Source organism: Dasypus novemcinctus, chromosome 4 (genome assembly GCF_030445035.2).
Source record: "Dasypus novemcinctus isolate mDasNov1 chromosome 4, mDasNov1.1.hap2, whole genome shotgun sequence".
NCBI classification, from domain to species: domain Eukaryota; kingdom Metazoa; phylum Chordata; class Mammalia; order Cingulata; family Dasypodidae; genus Dasypus; species Dasypus novemcinctus.
The window spans coordinates 70,344,969-70,370,148 of NC_080676.1; the positions used below are offsets into that span (position 1 = coordinate 70,344,969).

The 25,180-nt window shown below is 44.1% G+C and overlaps 1 protein-coding gene across 5 annotated transcripts in view; it reads right to left on the reverse strand.

Moving 5' to 3' along the window:
- TMEM44 (transmembrane protein 44) overlaps window positions 1-25,180 on the reverse strand; it is a 122,065-nt gene that overhangs the window by 20,450 nt on the left and 76,435 nt on the right. The window contains exons 11-13 of one of the 5 annotated variants that reach the window (XM_058295565.2): window positions 5,368-5,456; window positions 5,020-5,140; window positions 4,228-4,326 (exon numbers count right to left, since the gene is read on the reverse strand). The exons of 1 other annotated variant lie outside the window; for it this stretch is intronic. In XM_058295565.2, the coding sequence (XP_058151548.1) occupies window positions 4,325-4,326; window positions 5,020-5,140; window positions 5,368-5,456 (212 nt within the window). In that variant the 3' untranslated portion in view covers window positions 4,228-4,324. Of the gene's footprint in view, window positions 1-487; window positions 4,327-5,019; window positions 5,141-5,367; window positions 5,457-15,515; window positions 18,487-25,180 lie in introns of those variants that run through there. 3 more of the 5 variants (XM_058295564.2, XM_058295567.2, XM_058295573.1) reach the window with 3 other exon arrangements.

The window sequence follows — 25,180 nt, forward strand, 5'->3', positions numbered from 1 at the left end:
ATTTTGGTTGGAGACCCAAACTGAGTCATGCCTCACTGACATAGTCCAGTCAAAAGGGTCTCACACCCACAGAAGTGGATTAGTTAAAAACATAGTCTTTCTCTTTTGCGGATTCATAAAAAAACTTCAAATTCTCACAGCAGGTGCTTGTTAACGCAGGTTGTCTGTTAATGACTTCTGCTCTTATCCATGTCTCTCTGTTGCCTCTCTACTTCTCACCCCTCTGTGTGTTGGTGAAGAAACATATGTTCCTTGTAGAAATAAACAAATGAGAAAAAAAAAAAAGAAAATAAATATTAACTATAATTCCACTACCCAGAGATAACCACTGTTGACATTTTCATATACACCCTTCCTTCCAGTCTTTTATCATTTACATATATCTGTGGCAGTTTTTATTGGATCATAATATATTTTGTTTTGTAACCTGATTTTTTTCATTTACCAATAAATGTGTATCTTTCAACATTAATAAACCTATCTTTAGAACATAATTTTTATTGGACGTATAGTACCCACAACAGATACACCATGATTTTTCAGTCTGTCCTTTGTGGTGGGCATGTAGTTTGTTTCTATTTTCCTCTTGCAGTTAAATATTTACCAGCATACCTAATTATTCCTTACAAGAATTCTGTGAAAAATGGAAAATTAGTATTGACAAGGATGCGGAGAAATAGGGACCCTCAAACATCATTAGTGGCAATGTAAAATGGTATAGCAGCTGTGAAAAAGAGTTTGACGGTTCCTCCAAAAGTTAAGGATGGAATTACTGTATGATCTGGCAATCCCACTTCTAGGTATATACCCAAAAAAATTGAAAGCGAGAACTTGATGAGAGATATTTGCACACCGATATTTAGAGCAGCATTGTTCAAAATAGCCAAAAGGGAGAAGCAAACCAACTGTCCGTCAACAAATAAAAGGATAGACAAAAACTGTATACATTGATTTCAATATTACTCAGCCATAAAAAGGAATGAAAGTCTGACACATGCTATAATGTAGTTGAACCTTGAGCACATCATTTTGAGTGAAATAAGCCAGACACAAAAGGACAAATATAGTATGACTTCACTTCTATGAAATAACTAGGGTATGCAAATTCATAGAGACAGAAAGTAGAGCATAGGTTACCTGGGGTGGGGAAGGGGAAGAAAAGGGAGCCGATGCTTAATGGGTACAGAGTTTCTGTCTGGAAATAGAAAAGTTTTGGTAATGGATTGTGGTGATCATAGCACAACATGGTGAGTGTAATTAATAATACTGAATTGTATACTTGGGAGTAGTTGAGATGGGAAATTTTATGTTGTATATAAGTTACCATACACACCCCACACAAAAAAAATTCCTAGTAAGAGAAGTTTGGTCATGTCTTAACTAAAAATAACATCTTCAAGAGGTCCTACTTAGAGTGGTTCATACCAGGGGAATGCAGATTAAGATTACACAATTCAATTTACTAAGGCATGGGGGTGGGGGTGGGGGAACGGGCAGCAAATTACACAGCTATGTTTGGTGCCATGTGGCCTGTGGCAAGTCAGTTTTATAAAGTGATCTGATGGTCCAGAAAATGGGGTAATTTAGGGTTTGGGAGTGTGGATTTGAGAGCCAAGGGCCATGAGAAAGATTTGGACAAAGGCCCAGGGATGCAGGAAGATTTCTGGGAAAAGACCTTGTGGCCACAGTGAATAGAGTGTGTGTGAGTGTGTGTGCACACGCACAAGCACAGGTGAGCACGTGTGTTTGTGTGCAGGGGATGTTTAGGAGGCTGTGGTTTACTGGTGTGGAAAAACTAGGACGCAAGGCTTTGAATGCGAGGGCGCCAAGGTTAGCCACTGTACTACCAGCAACAGGGGACGAGGGAAGGACTTTTAAAAATAATATGCAGCCTGAGCAGGGGAGAACAGCCAGGGACAAAATCAGACTTTCTAGTAGGCAGTGGGCTGGACCCAGTGTGCTTTTTCCTGCGCTCTTTCCCCACTGCTGATTAGAAGGGCAGAGCTGAGGGAATAAAGAGCGCTCTGCTCATTCCCACTGTCGGAACACTCAGGAATGTTCCACCAGGTTTGTCCTTCTGATTTAGACAGTATCTAAACTCATAATGAGTCTGCCAAGGGGTGAAGATTCAGGCGGGCCTCCAAGTCGCTTCAGTGTTCATTGTGGGCTAATGGTAATTACTGCAGGAGCTCTGAGGGCCCTGGATTCAGTTCCTGGAACGCACCGGGTCCTGGCTTGGGTTCCCAGAGCAATCACGATGGAGTCAAAAAACCTGTTACTGGAACTGGGGAAAGAGGCCCAACAGGCAGAGGAGAATGGTGGTGGAGACAGTTTAGGAAGTTTTCCTGAGGTGCAAAAATTGCTAGTTCCTTTTGTGGCTGCTCTTAATACAGCAGCCTGCTGCTAACCCCTCTGATATCACTGCGGCCACCATCACCTTCCAAGAAGACTGTTCCTGCGTCCAGGGAGTTGATAGAAATTGCAGCAGGGATCAAGCTCGAACAGAAAGACACACCCTGCAACATTACATATTTTGCTACATATTTTGCTGAACATTACTGTTTGAAATCCTTCCACAGAGGACAGATTTTTAAAAAGTCAGTGTATATTCAGTTCTCTTTTATTTTTTTATTTATTTTTGAGTTCCTGGGCCAGGGATTGAACCCAGGACGGCATATGCATATGCCGGAGGTCCTCAACCTCTGAGCGACATCGGTTCGCCTGAGCTGGTTTTAAAGCACCGGGTATTGTGGGAAACTGGCTTACCTGTTCCCTAGTTGTTGCACTTTTTGTATTCATTCAGTTTTGTTTCACTTTTACAAAACACATTATCTCACTGAATGCTACCACAATACGTTTACAGCTTGCTACATGCATACTAGTTTTGCCCCCATTTCTCCACACTAACCGTTTTATTTTAGGACAAAATACAGCTTATAAAATTTCAGTTAGCATTCACACAAATTTTTTACCTTTTTCAGTATTTGTTTAACTTTTATGTCTTTCATTTTATCCTATGAAGAAAAATAAACTATTCATTTCAATTTAAGCAAGAACTATTTTTTATGAAGAAACTTACAGTAAATCTGTTAATCAAGACTTACAACTATAGAGATCTCATTAACATTTTAAATTTAGATAATAATATAAGGGCTTATTTAATTTTTTGGCGATTTGAATAGACCTCTTTCGGAAACTTTTATTTATCAAATTATATCACCACCCGGAGGTATCAAAATATACACTGACAATTCTTTCCTTCTTTCTTTTTCTTTTTTCCTTCCTTTCTCTCTCTTTCTCTTTTTTCCTTCCTTTCTCTCTCTCTCCTTTTCCTTCCTTTCTCTCTCTTTTCTCTTTTTTAAAAAGATTTTTAAAAATTTATTTCTCTCCTCTTCCCCCTCCCCAGTTATCTGCTCTCTGTACCTACTCATTGTGTGTTCTTCTGTGTCCACTTGTATTCTTGTCAGCGGCACCAGGAATCTGTCTTTTTCTGTTGTGTCATCTTGCTGCGTCAGATCTCCATGTGTGCGGCACCACTCTGGGAAGGCTGTGCTTTTTTTTTTCATGCAGGGCGGCTCTCCTTACAGGGCACACTACTTCTGCGTGGGGCTCCTCTACGCGGGGAACACCCCTGTGTGGCAGGGCACTCCTTGTGCACATCAGCACTGCACATGGGCCAGCTCCACACGGGTCAAGGAGGCCCAGGGTTTGAACCACGGACCTCCCATGTGGTAGGCAGACGCCCTAACCACTGGGCCAAATCTGCTTCCTTCTCTCTCTTTTTCCCCTTCCTTCTCTCTTTCTTTCTCTTTCTTCCTTCCTTTCTCTCTTTTTCTTTTATCCTTCCTTTCTTTCTGTTTTCCTTTTTCTCTTTTTTCTTTTTCTTTTTTATTCCTTTTCCTGTTTCTCTTTCTTTTTTGAACAATCACACACACTGAAACAATTACAACACATACACTAACACTGAAAAGACAAACACAAAAGCAGTTCCAAGTCTATTAATCTAGAATTTCTTCATTGCTTCCTTTTATAATTCAACATTTCTTTTCCAGTTTTCCTCCTCTCAATTTCCTTCTTAATATCTTTCTGTCTCCAAGTCATACTTGCTTTATGATGCCATGCTTGAACAAGTTTCGTAGTTTAGATACTTTGATGTAAAGCCATTCTAGTCTTCAGAATGAGACACAGCCATGCAGTTTCCAGCGTCCATCTCGCCATCTGCATGACAAGAGGTTCTGTGTTCCACAGGAACTTTTGTTGTCTCTTGGCATCCATGGCACAGCTCCATCCATTGAGCTGGCACCCACACAGGATGTTCTCTGTCTCCTGGGGAAAAACAAACAAACCCTTGAGGACTTTGAAGGCTTTCCAAACCACTCAGGGCTCTGCACCGACACAATCACTTTAGTTTCCCTTGAAGCAATCTTTCTTCCCTTCAGGCCCCACGTTGGGCACCAGTTGCTGCAATCAGCTCACAATAGGTTGGCTCAAAGGGAAGGTAACACAGAACTTTATGAAATAAAGGACAGAGAGAAAGACACAAGAGAGGAGATAAAGAAGGGACCGGGGGGAAACGGAGTTGGCCCAGTGGTTAGGGCATCCGTTCTACCATATGGGAGGTCCGCAGTTCAAACCTAGGGCCTCTGTGACCCGTGTGGAGCTGGCCCATGTGCAGTGCTGATGCGCGCAAGGAGTGCTGTGCCACACAGGGGTGTCCCCGCGTAGGGGAGCCCCACGCGCAAGGAGTGCGCCCCGTAAGGAGAGCCACCCAGTGCGAAACAAAATGCAGCCTGCCCAGGAATGGCACCGCACACACGGAGAGCTGACACAGCAAGATGACACAACAAAAAGAAACACAGATTCCTGTGCCACTGACAACAACAGAAGCAGACAAAGAAACAAGACGCAGCAAATAGACACAGAGAACAACCAGGGTGGGAGGGGCGGAGAGAGAAATAAATAAATAAATCTTTTTTTAAAAAATAAAAATAAATAAAAAGAAGAGACCAGGGGACTCACAGTGTCTGGAACTGAGAGCCTTGACCCTAGTTTCCACCTCATATTTTCTGGAAGCCACCGAGCAGCTGGTTGCTATCTGAACTGCAACATCATCTATAATAATAGGGAACAACTGCAACATCTACAATAGAACAGGTGTAACATTTACAATAAGGAACAGGTCATACAAAGTTCAAATACAATCTAAACTCTTTTTCCCACACCAGGGACCCAACCTGGGGCCTCCCATGTGAGAAGTAGGCACTCAACCACTTGAGCCACGTCTGCTCCCTCAGTTCTCTCTCTTTCTTAAAAAAGATTTGTTTATTTATTTATTTCTCCCCCCACCCCTCGTTATTTTGCACTTACTTTCTGCTGTCTGTGTCCATTTGCTGTGTGTTCTTCTGTGTCTGCTTGTCTTCCCTTTAGGTGGCACCGGGAACTGATCCTGAGACCTTCTGGAGTGGGAGAGAGGCCCTCAATCTCTTGTGTCACCTCAGCTCCCTGGTCTGCTGCATCTCTTACTGTCTCTCCTCTGTGTCTCTTTTTGTTGTGTCATCTTGCTGCACCAGCTCACCGCGTGGGCCAGCTCTCCTTTTGGGCCAGCTTGACTTCACCAGGAGGCCCTGGGAATCAAACCCTGGACCTCCCATATGGTAGACGGGAGCCCAATCACTTGAACCACATCTGCTTCCCCCTCAGTTTTCTTAAACATGAAAAATCTTCTGCTACTTGTTGGAGAGTTAGTCCTAAAGCCTGAGGAAGCATAGAAAGGCCTGTTCTGAAGGCTTTAACACAAGGCTAGGAGAAGTTCCTCAGATTTAGCACTGCAATTATACTTTGAAATGGTGGCTACGAGGATGAGCCTGAGGCTGTCTGTAGAGCCTGGGGCTGCAGTGGGGGAGCCCTGGCAATGAAACTGAAAGCAGTAAAGCTCTAATTCACTCAATTTTTCACAATACCAAGAAACTGGAAGAAACTCTAAAGAGTCAATCAATACACATTTCTACTTAACCCACCAGCAATCTTCTACCTGGCTTTGTACAAGCTGCTATATTGCTGTAACCAAGAATGACAATTCTAACAATGATTGGAGTGAAGTCAGGTGAATGATTTTAAAACAAAACACACATTTTAGATTTCCTTTCCTTATGTACCAACCACTTCTAAACAGAGTCACAGTCAAATAATAATTGCTGGTTCCTTCTGATCTTCCAGGCTGCTGTATGTTGGAGGCACCTGGCATCAATCCTTGGCCTTCTAATCTCCGTGAACGCCCACTCCCTAGGTCATCCGGCCCAGCGCTATGGCTTTCTGCATCACCTGCTGGTAGCTCCCAAATGCCTTTCTCCAGATTCAGATTTCCCAATGCCTTTGCCATCACTGTACCAATGTTCAACAAGCATTTTTTTTAAAGATTTATTTTATTTGTTTCTCTCCCCCCCCCACCTGCTGTGTGTTCTTCTGTGTCCACTTGTATTCTCGGCAACAACGGGAATCTGTGTCTCTTTTTGGTTGCATCATCTTGCTGCATCAGCTCTCCGTGTGTGTGGCACCACTCCTGGGCAGGCTGCGCTTTTCTCATGCTAGGCGGTTCAACACAGGGCACACTCTTTGCACATGGGGCTCCCCTACGTAGGGGATAACCTTGCGTGGCACAGCACTCCTTGCCTATGGCAGCACTGCGTGTGGACCAGCTTACCACATGGGTCAGGAGGCCCTGGTTTGAACCCTGGACCTCCCATATGGTAGACAGACGTTCCATCAGTTGAGCCACATCTGCTTCCCCAACAAGCACTTCTGACTTCACATTACACTCACTTGGCACTGCAGCCCCCAGCCTCTCCTCTAATAGCCTTTTTTTTTTTTCAGGTACTGGGATGGGTGATTGAACCCGTCATGGGTTCAATCTTATGTGGAAACACTCAATCAACCCTTGAGCCACATCCCCTCCCTCATAGTCTTTCTATCTTGATCAACTGGAGCTCTGCTCATTTGCTGCTCAGGCCTCAAACCCAGAAGTCATTGTCTATTCCTCGTCCTCTCTTGTGTCCTGTGTAAGCCATCAACAAATGCCACTTGTTCTGCCTTCAGAATATATTCAGCATCCCTCCCACCTCTTCTGTGTTTACCACCCTAGAGCAAGGCTTCATCATCTCACTTCTGCAGTACTCTAAGAGCCTCTCACCAGCCTCCCTACAGCTTACAGGGGTCCTTTTATAATGCCAGTCAGTTCAGGTCACTCTTCTGCTCAAAACTCTCCGCAGGTTTCTTTTCCACCAGCCCTGCCCTAGGCCCCTCTGCTCCTGCCCCTTGCCCATCTGCTCCAGTCCCTCTGGTTGCTTTCTATTCCCTGAACAAAGCAGCACTTTTTGTCACTCACAGGAGTTCACTTTTCCCTCAGATCTGTTTGGCTTGACCCCCTCGCTTCCTTCTGGTCACTTTATCTGAGAGGCCTTCCCTGGCCATTCTACAATGGCATTCCCCACCCTCCGTTGCTCCCTAGCCCCATTATCTTTCTTTATTTTTCTTCATTGCACTTACCACCACTTGACATACGTGTTTATTATCTGTCACACACACACATACACAACAAGAATATGTACTCAGTAAGGGCAATGTCTTTGTTTAGGCTGCTGCTAAAATCCCCGGTGTCCAGCAGGCACTTAACAGGTGGTCAATAGATATCTGTTAAATAGGGGGGTTGAAAGGCCCTTAGGGTTCATTCAGCCCAAATGTGTTGATTTACAAATGAGGATACCAAGGTCAGAGAGGACAACTATTTAGAGGAGGCCCCTTAGAAGATGAATAACTGGACTAGAACAAGTGCCCAAGTGTCTGGATGTCCAGCCAACTCTATTACCCATGGTCAGTGGTACATCTTACATTGAGGCCCGGAATGTGTGTTTTTGTTTGTATGTATGTATATTATACAATACTTTACTATGTCTGACATTTGCTGATGCTGACATTCTATTCTAGTTCTCTTTCATTTTTCAAAAAAGGCTGACCACAATACATAATCTACTGACAATAATTCCACAGAGAACTCAACTATGCAGAGAAATAAAAGAAATACCACAGGGTCTGGTTTCTTGGTCCTCTTATCTCATGTATATTAATCTTGAAATGCAATCTTTCGGGAAGCGGACTTGGCCCAATGGATAGGGCGTCCGTCTACCACATGGGAGGTCCGCGATTCAAACCCTGGGCCCCCTTGACCCATGTGGAGCTGGCCCACGCGCAGTGCTGATGCGCACAAGGAGTGCTGTGCCACACAGGATGTCCCTCGCGTAGGGGAGCCCCACGCGCAAGGAGTGTGCCCCATAAGGAGAGCCGCCCAGTGTGAAAGAAAGTGCAGCCTGCCCAGGAATGGTGCCACACACAAGGAGAGCTGACACAACAAGCTGACGCAACAAAAAGAAACACAGATTCCTGGTGCCGCTGATAAGGATAAAAGCAGTCACAGAAGAACACACAGTGAATGGACACAGAGAACAGACAACTCAGGGAGGTGGGTGGTGGAGGGGAGAGAAATAAATTAAAAATAAAATCTTAAAAAAAAAAAAAAGAAATGCCATCTTTCTCCTGATTCCATCCTCGTACTCCTGTTTCAGTTTTGCATTTCATGCTATGCCATGTCATATTCACTTTCCTTGGGTTTGTGTCTTGTTTTCTACATCAACTCATGCTTGGAAATTGTAAATTGCTGCTTTGTGCTCACAGTCCGAGTAGTACATTCCAAAAGGAGGCAAGGGGAATGGGGAGGTCTCTCACATAGCTGACTTTGTTTTGACAGTGATGGTATCTGAGCGAGGGGCAACTGATTGCAGCCCAACACCCTTCCTCATTGTACACACCAACTATTCAAAGCTGATGGATGTGGGGAGAGACATATGAGCATGTGGGCCAGAAACTGAAAAGCTGCTGAAATTGAGTTCGGGGAATATGAGGTTATGCAAGGCATGGAGGTCAAAGTCATGTTATGATTCAAGTATTTAAAATATTGGCTCAGGCACAACAACTCTATGGTCTAAATTTATCCCACTCTTTCAATTCTCACAGGACTGACAGAACAACTAGCATGATCACTCAGGAAAAAGGCAGAACGTGTGCAAATCTGCATCTAAAATAAATCTCAAATGCAAGATGCAGAGAATTTTAGTCCTTCAGATGCCATGAGAGATGTTCTGGGTAACCAGATATTGCAGGAGAATGCAGTTGCATAAATTTAAGGTAATATTATCATCTTCATTATTACTGCTGTCATCACCAAGCTGATTGGGAATTTGGCGGGGAATGTACCACCCAGTCAAGGCCATTCAAACACTCCTCCTGGAGATGACAGAGGATGAGACCCAAGACTTAGGTGCTAGTTATTCTCCATTCCCTGCCTGCTCTGTGCCTCAAGAGGCTGCTTCCTATAAACTGCATCACCAGGCATCCCATTCCTCTTAGGTTAAGCCAATGGGAAACTCTTGGTTTGCAAGAGCTGCCATGATTCATACCACACAATAGATTGGATTAAACATCAAACAGTTATTGTCTACCAGCTTTGAAGGCTAGAAATCCAAAAGAGGATATCAGCAAGGCCGTGCTTTCTCCTGGGACTGGTAGCGTTCTGATGAGCGCTCCATCACACAGCACTCTCTCTCACCTGGCTTCTTCTGACTTCTGATTCTACTGACTGTTTGACTTTCCTCTCTTTATAAGGTCTTTAGTCATACAGTTTAGGCCTTCCCTGATTCAGTCAGGCCATACCTTAACAGGATCACTAAAGATCTTATTCACAAATGAGTCCCCCCCTTAACTGTGCTATTGACAAGTGGGTTCACACTCAGAGGAACACAAATTAAAACTTGAACATGACTTTCAGGGGGTACATGATTCAATCCCCAAGAGAATGCAGGCAAGAGACTTGAGGTTGACATACGTATGCCACGTTCCACACACTCCAGACTACTGCCTTCCGCACCGCCTCACTCGCAGCTTTGCTGTGGCTCTGGCAGCAGTTGCATTCTCCTTTGACAATGGCTCCTGCTTCACTCCATTTTTCCCCCTTTGCTCTTTCCGGCCTCTTCCTAGCCCAGGTGCCTCACTGTTCTTTCTTAGCCACATCTGTCTAAATAGTCCCTCCATTAAGCCTCCCCGCCCCTACCTTAAACACTTTCAAGTGCCTGCTAGGACCCTACCTGGTATAACTTGGTCTCACAGCCAGGGATACCCTGGGCTTAGTTCACAGCCTGATCTCACAGAAACACTGTGCTGCCAGGATGCTTTGTTGCCTTGGAATCTGACACCCAATGCTGCCATAGACCCTTGAGTCCTCCCTCTACCTGGCTTTGGTCCTGCCTCTTTTGAATAGTTGCCAGCTCCTGAATGCCAGCTGCTGGCCAGCTGAGGGGGTCTCTGAGTTTCTTGATGCCATTTTGAGCAGGACCAGGTAGGACCAAAACTCACAGCAGTAACCCCAGAAGGTTTTACAGGTCTCCTTCCCTTCCAAAGGCCCAGGAGAGGCAGAATGGGGTAGTTTAAGCTTATCCCTAAGGGAAAATAGACTCTCAGGTCTGGAAAGAACATTACAATAATATGAGCCAGCCCATTTCTTTTGCAGCTAGGGAAACTAAGGCCTAGGAAGAAGGGGCCACCCTGAGATCAGAGAGTCAGATATTGGTAGAGCCCAGGTAAGCATCCAGGACTCCTGAATATTCTGAATATTCCTAATCAAATCTTGGAGCTAGGAGAGCATTAAAGGTCATACAATGTGAACCATAATAAACAACAAATGACTTTGGAGAATTTGGGTAAAGGGTTCATGAAATCTCTTTATATTATTTCCTACAACTGCATGTGAACCTATAATTAGCACAAAATAAAAAAAGATTTTTAAGAAAAACAAAACAAATGAACATGCAATGCAGGACTTTGCTGTTGACAATGGGGGAATGCCAGAGCCACAATGGTCCCCAGTGTTGCAAACCAGGGACTGCCCAGACAGTGCTGCAGGATGTGATTTGGATGGAGGAGATGCCAAGGCAAACTCCCTTCTAGTCATGGTCCCCCCCAGCTCCCCACTCCTGTAGTGGCAAGCTTCCCTGACAAGGGGCCAGCCCCCTAGGTGGCCACAGAGGCCTGGGCAGCCCTGCCTTCCCTGCTTTGGGTGATTCTGTCTTTGTGCCAGAGACTTGGCTGTGTTCCCTAAACCCATTCACTTCCTGGGAGCACAGCTGTCCACATTTCCCCTCTTTATAAGGTTCACTTCCTGGGTGACTTCTAGGTGGGGTCATGTGAGTAATTCTCACCAAAAGAATCAGGCAGAAGGTATGGGTCATTTCTGGTCCATGGTAGTGCAGAAAAAGCTTTACCTTCTTTTCTGCGCATCTGACTGGAAACAATGGATTCCAAGATGGTGAAAGGGCAAGGTGGGCACAGCCAGGATGCCTACCATGTCCCTGTTTGGAAGAAAACTGTGCATTAGCGCCACCCTACCAGCCCCACCACCTGAGACTGTGAAATGAGTGAGAAATAGGCATTTGTTTTGTTGAGCCACCTTGGGCACCTTGAACCCAAGGTGAGGGAAGGGCAGCTAGTACACACAACCCTGAAAAATACAGAAATTGAGTAATTTTCCAGGTAACCCCATTCTCCTCTCATTGCTAAGGCTTGATCTTTCATAGACATCTTCAAGACTCCCCATTTTCTCAGCCCTCCTCCTATTGCCCTATCATAGGCATCTAATTCCACATTATTTCCCATTCACCTCCTCCTCTCCCATGACCACTGTGATGGTTAGGCTATTGTGTGATCTCAGCCAGGTAATCGTGCCCAGTTGTTTGGTCAAGCAAGCACTGGGCTAATTGTAATACAAGGACATTTATGGACTTTCTTCTGGAGAAAGAAACATTTCAGGAGTCACTTTGACTTTACTGCAGGGATAAATCATAGATAACTGGTTATAATTACATCAGTCAGGGAGATGGCCATCAGCAATGAGTGATGCTTAACCCAATCAGTTGAATCCCTTAAAAGGGGAAGTGACTCCAGCATTGAGAGAGAATTTCCCGCTCATCTTTGGACAGCCAACATCTCCCAGAACTTGTCAAGAATCTTCACTGGACTTTCATCGGAGCTCCTGGTTGCAGCCTGCCTGCGGAACCTGGACTTGTGCATCCCCACAGCTGCATAAGGGACTCTGATAAATCTCTTACTATCGACAGATATCCCTTGTTGATGCCGTTTCCCTAGAGAACGCTGACTAATACAACCACCATTACTGTAGCCAAGTTCTCCTCATCCTTCACATCACCTGACCTGTTCAAATAGTCTCCTAGAGATGTTTCTTTCCCCTTTGGAAGTGTTTTTTCTACCCTGCCAGATAAATTTCTTTAAGAGGCCCTCCCATCCTCTCTAACGGGCTTAAACAACACATTGGAATTGCCTGGATCCCATCAGTCACTGCCGGGCCACTTTTCCTTCAGCAAAACCACTGGTGAATAACAATTTTTCTCTTTGGCTTTGCAAATGCCCACAGAAATCTGTTATCACCATTATTGTTTAAAAAGGACAATAATTTAAGAGCACTATTTACATGTTTTTGATAACAACAACAATAATAGCAGTCACAGAGATGATAACCACCTTTTTTTCCATTGTAGAAACTTCCAGCCATTCACCCTATCAATTCTTAAAATAGAGTCCTTCCTCTCTTGACTCTTCCCTTTTGGGACACAACTTGGATTTCTATGTCTAATCTCCAAGATCCTGGGGTGGTACACTATGCAGGATTTTTTTTTTTAATTACCTCAGACTGTAGGGGAGTTCTCTTCCAAGAGGACAATGAATTTTGTGATCTTTCCCACCCTTCTGGAGGAAGAAACATTTCAGGGGCCACCACACCTAAACATCCTGGGCGTTCCAGCAAATCCCAGCAGACTGTGAGAGGATCAGGGGGAAATATTGCAGAGAAGGTAGGGTTGGTTTGTTTAAATCAGTCAAGGTGATGAGTAAAGTCAGATTAAACTAATGTTTTATCAATGCTTCTCTCGACTTGCTCCTGAGTTCTTAAAGTGTTAGAATCTATAGCAAAATGATTTTATATAATTATGGGATGATGCATTAGTGCTGAGGCAATTATTGACTGACTACTGAATGGCTATTTTAGCCTTAGACCATCTGAGGCCTGTGGTACAACTGAAAGCATGCTGGCCAGAGGCAGGAAACTGGACATGAATCACCTGTGAGCTTGTTAAATGCAAGTTTTGACTCAGGTGGTCTGGGATGGGGGCCCCACATTTATTTCTAACAAGTTCCCAAGTGATGCCAATTCTCCTGGTTTGTGGGGCAGACTTTAATAGTACGAGTCTGCATCATCTGTTCCCTTTTCTAATGTAAGATGGCTCTATTTTTGACACAAAAAATAATCAGTTACTTTGCCATTCATTAGGCTCCTTATAAAAGGTGAGTTCAATGCCTCAATGGCTTCCTGTATCATTCAGAATAAAATCCAACTTTCACAATGTCGGCCTATCAAACCCTACATGACCCTCTCCCATACCCCATTACTTTCATGACCTCATTTTCTATCACTCTGCTGCCTTGCTTATAGACTCCAGTCACGCTGACCCCTTTGCTGTTCCTCAGGGCCTTTGCATTTGCTGTTCTCTCCACTTGTAACACTCTTCCCTCAGATATCTGTACAGTCTGATGCTTGTTCAAATGTCACTTTATCAGAAAGACCTTCTCTGACCACCCAATCAAAATTGTTCACCACTTCTACTCCATCCCTTGTTAACCTCTTACTCTAATTCTTATTGATATCTTGCATATGGATTGTTGCCATTAACAATGGTTATATTTATTTGATGGCATATTTGTTTTGATTATTGTGTGTTTATTTGATTATATGTCTATTGTCACTCATCACCATCACCACTAGAATCTGAGCTCCAAGAGAACAGGAATTTTGTCTGTTTATTCACTCCTCTCTCCCCAGTCAGGACCTAAATATGCTCACCATCATTTGTTGAAGGATTGAATGAATGAATGAAGAAAGGAAGGAATGAACAGCAAAAGTGAGATATGGACTTTTTTAAAAAATGGGGCCATATGGTGTGATTTAACCCATTTTTACCCTTTCAATCTGCAAGAAGAACTGTGAGTCCCCAAACCCCTAAAGATTGCTGGATAGAAGAAGGCTCTGTAAAGAGGATTGCTCAGGGCTCACCTTAGCCACAGAGCAATTTCACTACCTATTACCTCACCTAACTTTCCTTTGCAGCCGCTGTCTCCTAAAAGCTATACATCACCCTGGTGGGAGATGAATGCATCAGGCCATCATTCATATCCACCTAATTCCCCTTACTTGATTCTAGGGCAACAATTACCTTCTGGCTGTGATTTGGCTTCCCACACTAATTTCCCACAATGAGAGGGAAAATGCTGCTCAGGGTGACTCAAATGTCTGCTTCACCTAGCATGTATACATCTCATTATAAATTAATCAATTGTCATTCTGTTTTATCCGCTCCATTCTCCTCTGAGGTAGTCAGCTTTTCGAGTCCCATGAACTTCAGGGCACTGATGTTATCAAGTTTCTGAAACTGCAAGACCAGATGCCAGAGAGTAGTTAGTTCAATCAATATCGCTGTCCCAAAAAGGGTCTCAGCAGCTGGTCAGTGGATAGCATCATCCAGTATTACTACAAGACTTCCTTAACATTTTCCCACCGATAAGAAATTCCACTTAGAGGAGATTATATTAAGGAGGCAGTTGACTAAATACTTAAAGCCATACGTGTATAGGTCTTCTGTGTGGCATTATCTCCCGTCTTCCTCAGTTGGAGGTGGTGGTAGCACTTTTACACCCCAGGCTGTCCCCAGAGTCTGGATGCTAGAGCCCTCCAGGCCCCAACTCATATAGAACCCATAGGAATTAACTGACGGGTGGGGTCTCTTACTCTGTGAGGGGAAGTGTTGGTGACAGAGTAGCAGTTAGTTCAGCAATTCTGTACCCAAAGTCCAGAAGTAAATGAAGCCTTGCTGTTTAATGACCAAGGTGTTAGGCAGCCCCATCTCTTGCAGGGGCCATGACCAGAGTCCTGGTCACAGAGCAGCAGCCAGCCCAGGCAAGGGTGAATTCTGGACTAGCGACTGGGCCGGTTCTCAGTTCTGGCTATTGCCACGGGTACTGCAGGGGCAGGTTTGCAAGCTAGCCTGGAAATCAGTCAGGCCAGGATGGGCTCTAGCTCCTGACATGGCTTTAAACTCTTCGCTTGGGAATAAGGTTTCTGCAAGAATACCAAAGATCCCTTTACACTGCCTTTCCCAAGGGAGAGATAAGAGCCTCCCACACACTCACTCGCCAGAGAATCTTTGCCCCACAGTCACTCCCCTCACTTTGGAGGAAGCAAGCTACGTTTAGTTTCCAAAGATGATTCACCCTCCCAAGGGTGATCAAGATGACCTCTCCCCCTAAAGCATAAGTTAGTGAAAATCTGGAAACAATCTGATCAGTCAGGGTCTGGTTCAACAAATTAAAGTTTACTCACATGGTGTACTATTTACAGAGCCATTGAAATGACCATGTAGATCTCTACAAGGCTTAAGTGAAAAGAATGTCACAAAAGTGCGTTGACAGTGTGATCCCAATTTCTGCAAAAATATGTATTGTGAGCATAAACATTGAGTCATATTCATCAAAATGCTAACAATGGTTATCTCTGGGTAGCAAGATTTCTGGTAAGTCTTTTAAGACTTCTCTGCATTATCTGAAATTTTACAATGAGCATGTTTATTTTATAATCTGAAAAGATATAAAACTATTTTCATTTTGGAAAAAAAACTTCCTTTCAATTTGGTACAATTTAATGTGCAAATGCTCGAATCCTGACCGGTACGAAGTACAAGGGAAGCGGAGTTGACGGTGGCATTAACGGTTTAGCAGTGGCTGATATGTGCAGGATCAGCGAGCCCGGAACCTGATGACCTTTGTGTAGGTCTTCCTATTTCAAGAGTCGATGATTTTAAGACGCCAAGCAGTATCTCTAGATCAAAACTATTTATAAGAATCATTTCCTCCATAATGAGTTGGAACTTCCACTAACTACTTGTTTGTTTAGATGACATCATCTCTGAGATTTATGTGAAATGACTCCTTTTCCTTGATATTATCTAGGAGTTTCAGTAGTTGGGCTACTTTTTCTTCTTTGTTTAAATGATATCTGAAGAAGCTGCCATTTGTCAAAGTTTAATTGTTTCCATCTCCCCCCCCCCGCCCCCCCCCATAGGTTTCCAGATATTGTCAGGCCGATTCGATAAAGAGACTGGCAAAGAAAACGTTAAAAGATGGGACTGGCCTGGAAGTTCCAGTTTCTAGGTCCAGATCTTTCACTTTTTATTTACGTGACCTTGATTTGGTGACTTCTTTCTGGTCCTTAACTTTTTCAGTTACATAACTGGTACGGCTAGACAAAATGATTTCAAAGATCTCGGTCTAGCTCTGACTATGATGGGTTTTAATTTTGGGATTATAATAGAGTGTATCAAAGTCCTGGTTCCAAATATCCTTAAAGTTATTCCAGTATCTAAGTCTTACAGTTATTATAGAATTTTATGGTTGAATAGTGTCTCAGAGTCTACTGCTCAAATCCTTACCACACCACCACTGCTAGGTGGTCACCCGGTATCTACTAACACCCACAGGGACAGCAAGCTCCCGCCTGAGGCAATCCATTTCTCTTTAGTCAGAGAGAGCTTTTAAAAGGTGTTTCTTGGCAAAGATGAAATCTGCAACCCTGTAACATCCACATGCACCTCAGTTAGACTTGGCTCTTTGCCTGGTAGAGTGAACTAAACTTTCACTCCTGAAGGGTCTTGACCATTAGCAGTCCTGCCTGAATTGGGTTGTTGCAGTTTTCCATAACTTTAATCATAGGGTCCTCAGGATGAAGGAATAAAATATGGATTAGAGGAGACTTACTGGTATTCTTCTATAGAATCACTGTGACTCTAGCAGTGGAAGAAAGTATATCATTGATGTGGAGACAGTGGCCACGGGAGGTGCTGAGTGCAGGGAGAGGGAAAAAGAGGTGTGATACTGGGGCATTTTCGGGACTTGGAGTTGTCCTCAATGATATTGCAGGGACAGATGCAAGACATTATATATGCTGCCAAAACTGAATGGACTGGGAGAGAGTGTAAACTATAACATAAATTATAATCCATACTGTGTAGCAATGCTCCAAAATGTACTCATCAAATGCAAAGAATGTATCACACGAATGAAAGTAGTTGTCGATGTGGGAGGAGGTGGAGGTGTGGTGAGTAGGATACATGGGAACCTCTTATATTTTTTAATGTAACATTTTGTGTAATCTATGTATCCTTAAAGAGAGATGATTTTTTTAAAAAAGAAAAAAAAAAGAAGAGATGCTCTAAGGAATTTCCTATATTCCAGACATACTCTTCCTTACCTATGTTGCATAGCAGTAACCCAGTTTTCCCATAGGAATCAGGATTAATCACCCCAGACAGTAAAATAACCCCTTTCTTTGCCGATTTCAGAGGAGTGAGGGGAGCACGATGCCCAAGTGGCAGTCTTACTTCTAGTTCAAGGGAATCATTGTTGTTTCTCCTGGTGGAAGCACTCTTCCTTTTGGAACTAAGATTTGTAGACTAACAGAGACTAGGGTCACAGGCGTGGGAAGCAGACATTTTGCTTCTGGAGCACTAGGGGTAATAGTGACTAGAGATCCTTCCGTTTTCACCCCTTGATTCCTAAATACATGAATCCTGGCCATGGCAAAAAAGGCACTGTATATTGGACACTGATTTGGAGCACATACAGCATTCTGCAGGATTCTGCCCCAGTCCCGCAAAGTACTGCCACCTAGCTGGCACTGTAACTGCTCAAAATGCCATTCCGGGCTCGGTGAAAGATGGCCCAGCGAGTCCTGAGCACCTGAGCGAAACCGAGGCCCCTCGGTAGGCGGAGCACCTGTGCGGTACTCGGGCGCAGGGCGCTCAGCCAACTCTCCAGAGCTCTCGGTTGCCTTCTGGGAGAGAAGGCTAATGTCCAGCGCGGGCAGAGCTCCGCCGCTCCGCGTCCTCCCAGCAGGCTCGCGGGTTTAGCGCATTTTCCTTTCAGGGACTCTTGGCCGCGGAGTCGATGGAACCCACGAGGAGGCAGACCCTGAGCGCACGCACGCGCCCCGTTGCCCTCCTCGCGACGGAGTCTACAAGCAACGCGAGGAGCTGCGGCCCCCGCGGCACACCGCGGCAGGATAGGCGGGGGCGGCCGAGCCCGAGAGCGCGGCGTGAGCGGTGCGCCCTGGCGCAGCCGAGACGTGGCTGTGTGGCTTGCTGCAGGGCGGGCGGAGACCTCGGTGTCTGAGACTGCGAAGTCTTGCAGGGTGAGGATGGATGGACTTGGCAGTTCCACGGATAAGAACCTATTTTTATGGATGGACTCGGCAGTTCCACGGATAAAAACCTATTTTAACGTAAAAATAAAAGATACATAGATTTGCCTACATCGTGGCTATTTATAATAGCAAAATATTGGAAAGCCTTTCGTGTTGACGGAGTTAAAAGGAGTGCATGTGTGAAGAAAACACCCAACCGTGGAGGAGATTGTGTATGGAAGCTTTTTAAGGGTCGTGGGGCAATGTGCGTGAAATAATAAATGATAAAACCAGAATCGGACCTATATGTGATTTCAAGTGTGTAGGGGGAAAATGTGTCAACGTGGAGAAAGGCCTTGAAGGATGTCTTGTAGTCGAGTAGCTTTCCTTTACTCTCTTAAGCCTTTCGGTAATTTCCAAATCGTACAATGAAAATGTTCTATTTTTCATAATAACCTTTAGAAAGTGCTTTGCCAAAGAAAACACCAAAAAACAAAAACAAAAACAGGCCATCCCACCATTCTTCAGGCCAGCTGCCTCAAGGATGATAGGGAACACGGTCAGACCAATGAGGATGGGCCCAAAGCACATTTCATTTACTGTGAAGCTAGTTGCTTGGTCAGAGGTAGCGCTGTGGAATACTATGATGGTGGATAAGATATTCTGAGAGCCTAAAGGTGGTGATTCTGGGAGAAGCATGGCATACAGAAAAGGAAATCCAAATCCAGAGTAAGTGTTCATACCACTAAGAACAAAGCACTGCCTCTTCCATAACGGAAGCTGTCTATTGTAATCAGTCTGCCACCAGGTAGCTGGCTGGTCACTGCAGGTAATGGTGCCATATTGGAGACTCGGTGTTGGTTTCTGCTGCTGGCAGATTGGACACTCACCCACTGGAACACAGTGTGGTGGTTCCTTAAAAAGTTACATGTAGAATTACCATATAACCCAGCAGCTGCACTTCTAGGTTAATAGCAAAAAGAATTGAAAGCAGGGACTTGAACAGATATTTGCACACTGATGTTCATAGTGACATTATTCAGAATTACCAAAAGATGTAAGCAACCCAAATGTTCGTCAGCCAATGAGCTGATACAGAAAAGGTAGTGTATACATACAATGGAAAATTATTCAGCCAAAAAAAGGAATGAAGTCCTGACACATGCAACACATGGATGAACCTTGAGGACATTATTCTGAACGAAATAAACCAGACACAACAGGACAAATGTATGATCTCACTGATATGAGCTTTTTATAATAAGCAAACTCATAGAGTTAGAATCTAAAATATAGGTTACTGGAGATAGAGTGGGGTTAGAGAATAGGGAATTGATGCTTAATTTGTCACAGAATACCTACTTAGGTTGATTGCAAAGGATGGTGGTGACGGTAGCACATTATCTTGAGTGTCATTAACAGCACAGAATTATAAAGGTGAAGGTGACAGTTTAAAGTTCAATGAATCCCAAAAAGAGAAAGACTATGTTTTTGAACTAATCCATTCCTGTGGGCGTGAGACCCTTTTGATTGGACTATGTCAGTAAGGCATGATTCAGTTGAGTCTCCACTCTCTCACTGGAACTGATATAAATGGAGACAAGGAAAAGGGAGCTTGGCCATTTTTAACCCTGTAATGTGAAAGAATCACTAGCAGCCAAAACTTAAGCACAAAGCCCCCAGGAGGCTGAGCCCATGGAGTAGTTCAAGGCTGAAGAGACAAGCCCTATGCCTGGTTGCCCACAGCTGAGCTCCAGGAAACATCAGCTTCTGGAGGGGAAGGAAGAGACCTCAGCAGAGATCAGTGGACATCTTAGCCACGTGGCTGGACACCAGGATCAACAGTAGCTGATTTTGGTGAGAAAGCATCTCTGATGGTGCCTTGATTTGGACATTCCATGGCCTCAGAGCTGTAAGCATTTACCCTAAATAAATACCCATTATAAAAGCCAACCCATTTTTGGTACTTTGCATCAGCAGCCTTATGGCAAACTAAGATTATGAATGTGGTTATAAGGGGAAACTTTTGGTCACATATGTTACTTGAATAAAAATTAAAAGATAAATCATAGGAATGTATAACACAAAGAACCCTACTGTAGATGATGGACTATAGTTAATAGTAGAAGTATAAGAATATTCTTTCAAGAATTTTAACAAATGTTTGACACTAATAGGTGTTTATTATAGGGTGGTATATGGGAAAAATACACCTAGTGTAAACTGTGAACTTTAGTTAATAGCACTATTTTTTTAAAGATTTACTTTATTTCTTTGCTTTGTTTGCACTTGCTGTATCTATTCATTGTGTGCTTGTCTTCTTTTCTTTTTAAGAGGCACCAGGAACCAAACCCAGGACCTTCCACATGGGTGGGAGGTGCCTAATCACTTGAACCACCACCACTCCCTGCTTTGTTGTGTTCTCATTATTTTTTCCTCCTTCTGTCTCTTGTTGCGTTATCTTATTGCATTAGTTCACTATGCCAACCCATCACATCAGCTCACTGTTTTGCTCATCTTCTTTAGGAGGCACCAGGAACCGAACCCAGGACCTCCCATGTGGTAGGTAAGAGCTCAATCACTTGAGCCACATCCACTTCCCAGTAGCACTATTTTAATAATCTCTCACCAATTGTAACAAAAGTAACTATTTAAAAATAGTACAATTATTTTTAAAGTGCTATAATCAGTTGTAACAAATGTCCCACATCAATGCAAGGTGTTGGTGGTAGGGTGGTGTATGGGAATTTTGTAATTTATGCCTGACTGTTTTGTAAACCTACAACTTCTCTAATAAAAAAAATTTTTTTTAATGAAATCAGTGTCCCTTTCTACTTTTCTAAGTAGAATGTGGAAAGCCCTTCATCGGGGAATGGACATGATCACAGATGTGCTTTAGGTTAATCAACCAGTATGTGCAGGATGGTGTTGCGGGAGGAAAGGTTGAAGACAGAGAGCCTGGATGAGAGATCATTAAGGCCTGAGCTAGGGGAGAGGCTGTGGGAATGGGTAGGAGGGGAAGGATGAAAAGGGTTTCCAGGAGAAAGAATGAACCAGTCTCAAGAACTGAAAAAAATACAGGTGTGCAAGGCAGGAGAAGGAGACAAGAATGATTCCAAGGTTTGACCTAGCATAGTGTGCTTAACTGAGATGAGGAAGTCAGGAGGGAGAGGAGTGGGGGGAAGGAAACAAAGTGCATCCGATGGGGGTCATCTCGAGAGGGGAGCTAAAAAGCTGAGGGTGGACAAGATCATGTAAATGATTTCAAAGATCCTGCCCAGCTCTAACTGTATGATGAGTTTTAATTCCGGGACTAAGGTGGTAAGCAGTTCTTAACCTTTTTTGTTCCACAGACCCCTTCTCAGAATGTAGCAGCAGATAGTTTTATGACACGCAACTAGCATTAGTTCTAACAACTACCGTAATTTCGAAGTTATGGATTAACGTAAACTAGCATGGGCCAGCTTGTTTCAGGTATGCAACAACTATAATGTGATATGAAATGAATACTACTGTAATTTATTGCATACATTCATAAGTGAAGGAATGCTAGATTTCAGCTAGAGGGCAGAGAAAATAAAGATAATAAGTTGATTTTTTTCAATTCAAGCTCAAGGACCCCCTGAAATTTTTCCACAGACCCCAAGGGGGCCATGGACTCCGGGATAAGAACCCCTATAATAGAGGATCTTCTATCTTGGCTTCAAATATCCTTGAAGTTAGCCCAGTTTTTAAAGTTTTCAATAATTATAGAATTATATTTTTGAATAGTGTCTGAGTCCCCACCACCCCTGCTAGGTGGCTGCCCTGTATCTACTAACACCTACAGGGACAGGGAGCTCCCTCCATCCCAAGGCAGCCCATCTCTTTAGTCAGAAAGGGAAAAGGGCTGATGCTTGAGGGAGGTCCAGGATTAAAAAGGGTTGAGTAGGGAAGTTGAGACAGTATAATTGAGAAAGCAGTAGAAGAACAAAAGGGGAACAAGTAGAGGCTGGTATCAAGAAAAACAAAGAGGAGAAATTTTCAAGAAAGTCCAGGTAATAGAACTTAGGCCTCAGGAAACAGTGATGAGGAGACCCCTGGTAATTAAGAAGAGGATGATTTCAAAGAGTGCTAGAGACCAAGGAAAGTCAGATTCCCAAGGGTAAGACATGTGGGTGGAAGTGGAGAGTGTTGACTGCTTCTTCAAGCAGGGGCTCCTTTAACTGGCTTTGTATAGTCCTGTTGATCAGCAAGGGACATTTGAGCCTTTCTTGGTACTTGCGGCCTGAGGGTCCATCTCTATTATGAATAATCAATGATAAAGGAATGCTGCTTAAAAGGCAGGTGTAGAAGAATCCAGCTTTGAATGATTGCTTTCCAAAGTGGTGTGGACAGCTAACAAGATGATGACAGACAACGCCCATCCCAAAAAAACAGTATCTACAACTGCAAGCAAGACAGTTCCATCCATCTGCCCCATGGGATATATGCTGCTTCTCAATCAGAAGCAGAGTGGGCATCAGCATCCTAAAATCCTCAAGATTAAGGAATGAACAAATGTAAGGAGAAAATGCAACCATGGACCAAAGTAGACTTATGATTATTCTGGTAAAGAAAGACCTTGTAACATTTATGTAAAACAATGGTCACCAGAGGTTCTGAAGGGAGGGAGAAGGAAGAATAGGTGGAACATGGGGCATTTTGGGGACTTTGTTCTGCATGATATTGCAATGACATCTACAGGCCATTACACATTTTGTCAAAACCTATAAAATCGTTATGGTACAATGTATAAACCATAAAGTAAACTATAGACAGTGGTTAGTAGCAATGCTTCAATGTTTGTTCATCATTTCTAACAAATGTACCATATGAATAAAAGATATTATTGGTGGCGGACTTGGCCCAGTGGTTAGGGCGTCCGCCTACCACACGGGAGGTCCACGGTTCAAATCCTGGCCTCCTTGACCTGTGTGCAGCTGGCTCATGCGCAGTGCTGATATGCGCAAGGAGTGCTGTGCTACGCAGGGGTGTCCCCCACGTAGGGGAGCCCCACGTGCAAGGAGTGCGCCCCGTAAGGAGAGCCGCCCAGAGTGAAAGAAAGTGCAGCCTGCCCAGGAATGGTGCCGCACATGGAGAGCTGACACAGCAGGATGACGCAACAAAAGGAAACACAGATTCCCGTGCTGCTGACAACAACAGAAGCGGACAGGGAGGAGGACTCAGCGGGTGGACACAGAGAACAGACAACTGGGGTGGGGGGCGAATGGGAGAGAAATAAATAAATCTTTAAAATAAATCAATAAAGATACCATTAATAGGGAAAATGTGAGAGGGGAGGGGGCAAGATATCTGGGGATCCCCCAGATATATATTTTAAAGATTTATTTATTCTCCCCTCACCACCACCCCCTGTTGTTTACCCTCACTGTCTGCCGTTAGCTCTCCGTGGCAGGGTGGGCCAGCTTGCCTTTACCAGGAGGCCCTGGGAATCAAACCCACGGCCTCCCATATGGTAGACAGGAGCTCAACCACCTGGGCCACATCCACCTCCTCCCCTATGTTTTTGATGTAACTTTTCTGTAAAATTTCTTTTCAAATAAAGTTAAAAAAACAAAAACAAAAAGTAGTGTGGGCTTTTCTGATACCATTGTGTGATTCCTCATGTGTATACATAACTAGGTTGGAGTCATCTGCTATGTAACATGGCACCACAAAACTTAGTGGCTGAAAACAGTAATGATTTATCTTGTACTTTTTGTGGGTGAGGAATTCAAACAGGGCACAGGTGCACAGTGGAAGATAGCTTGTCTCTGCCCCACAATGTCTGGGGCCTCAGCTGAACACTCAAAGGCTGAAGGGGGCTAGAACCATCTGAAGTCTCACAGGGACCAGAGGATCTCTTTCCAGGTGTGGCTCAGTCATGTGCCTGCCAAGTTCATCTTAGAAGTCGATTCCTACAGATATGGTCTCTCCACACTGTTGCCCAGATTTCCTTACAACATGGCAGCTGGCTTCCCCCAGAGTGAGCAATTCAAGAGTCCAAGGCAGAAGCTGTGATGCTTTTTATGATGGACTCTGGGAGTTTACACACCACCACTTCTGCAAAATCCTACTGGCCACATGGACCAGCCCTCATGGGAGGGGACTAGCCAAGGGCATGAATACCAAGAGGTGAGGATCATCAGGGGCCATCGTGGAGGCTGGCTGCCACGTGTGGCCTAACAGAGGTCAATTAAATCCAGACTGGGTCAGAATATAAGTGCAGGCCCCTGGCAAAGGCCCAAGCCTTCCCAGGAGGTTCATTGTCCTGGCTACTCTGAGGTCAATATATGGTGCTCTTGGGCTATCAGATTTTACATCAGCCCAAGTAATGGAAAGTTTATAGTTTCCCAAAATGGAAGCATCAGCTGGTACCGCCAATGCAAAGGCACATGAAGTGCCATTGCTGGTCTGGACCAGCTCTTTGCTTGCTGCACATCTATTGGCTGTATACTCTCTGATGGACATTGTCTGTGGCTGCTAATGGATTTAAGAATTGCCTGGGAGGAGGCAGAGAAACCACAGCTGGGCTTCAAAAATAATGATTCTCTACTGAGTAAGTATAAAAAGAAATCGACATGACACAGTGAATTTGGATGAAAATAGTCTTCTTGCCTTTTGAAAATAAAGATACAAAAACATGGCTGTGGTGGTATGAAACACTCCATTAGGCAGCAGGAGTTTCCACTCCAGCACTCCATGGTCACATGCTCTGCAGCTGTTTCAGTGACCCACACAACAACTGGAAGCCCCACATTT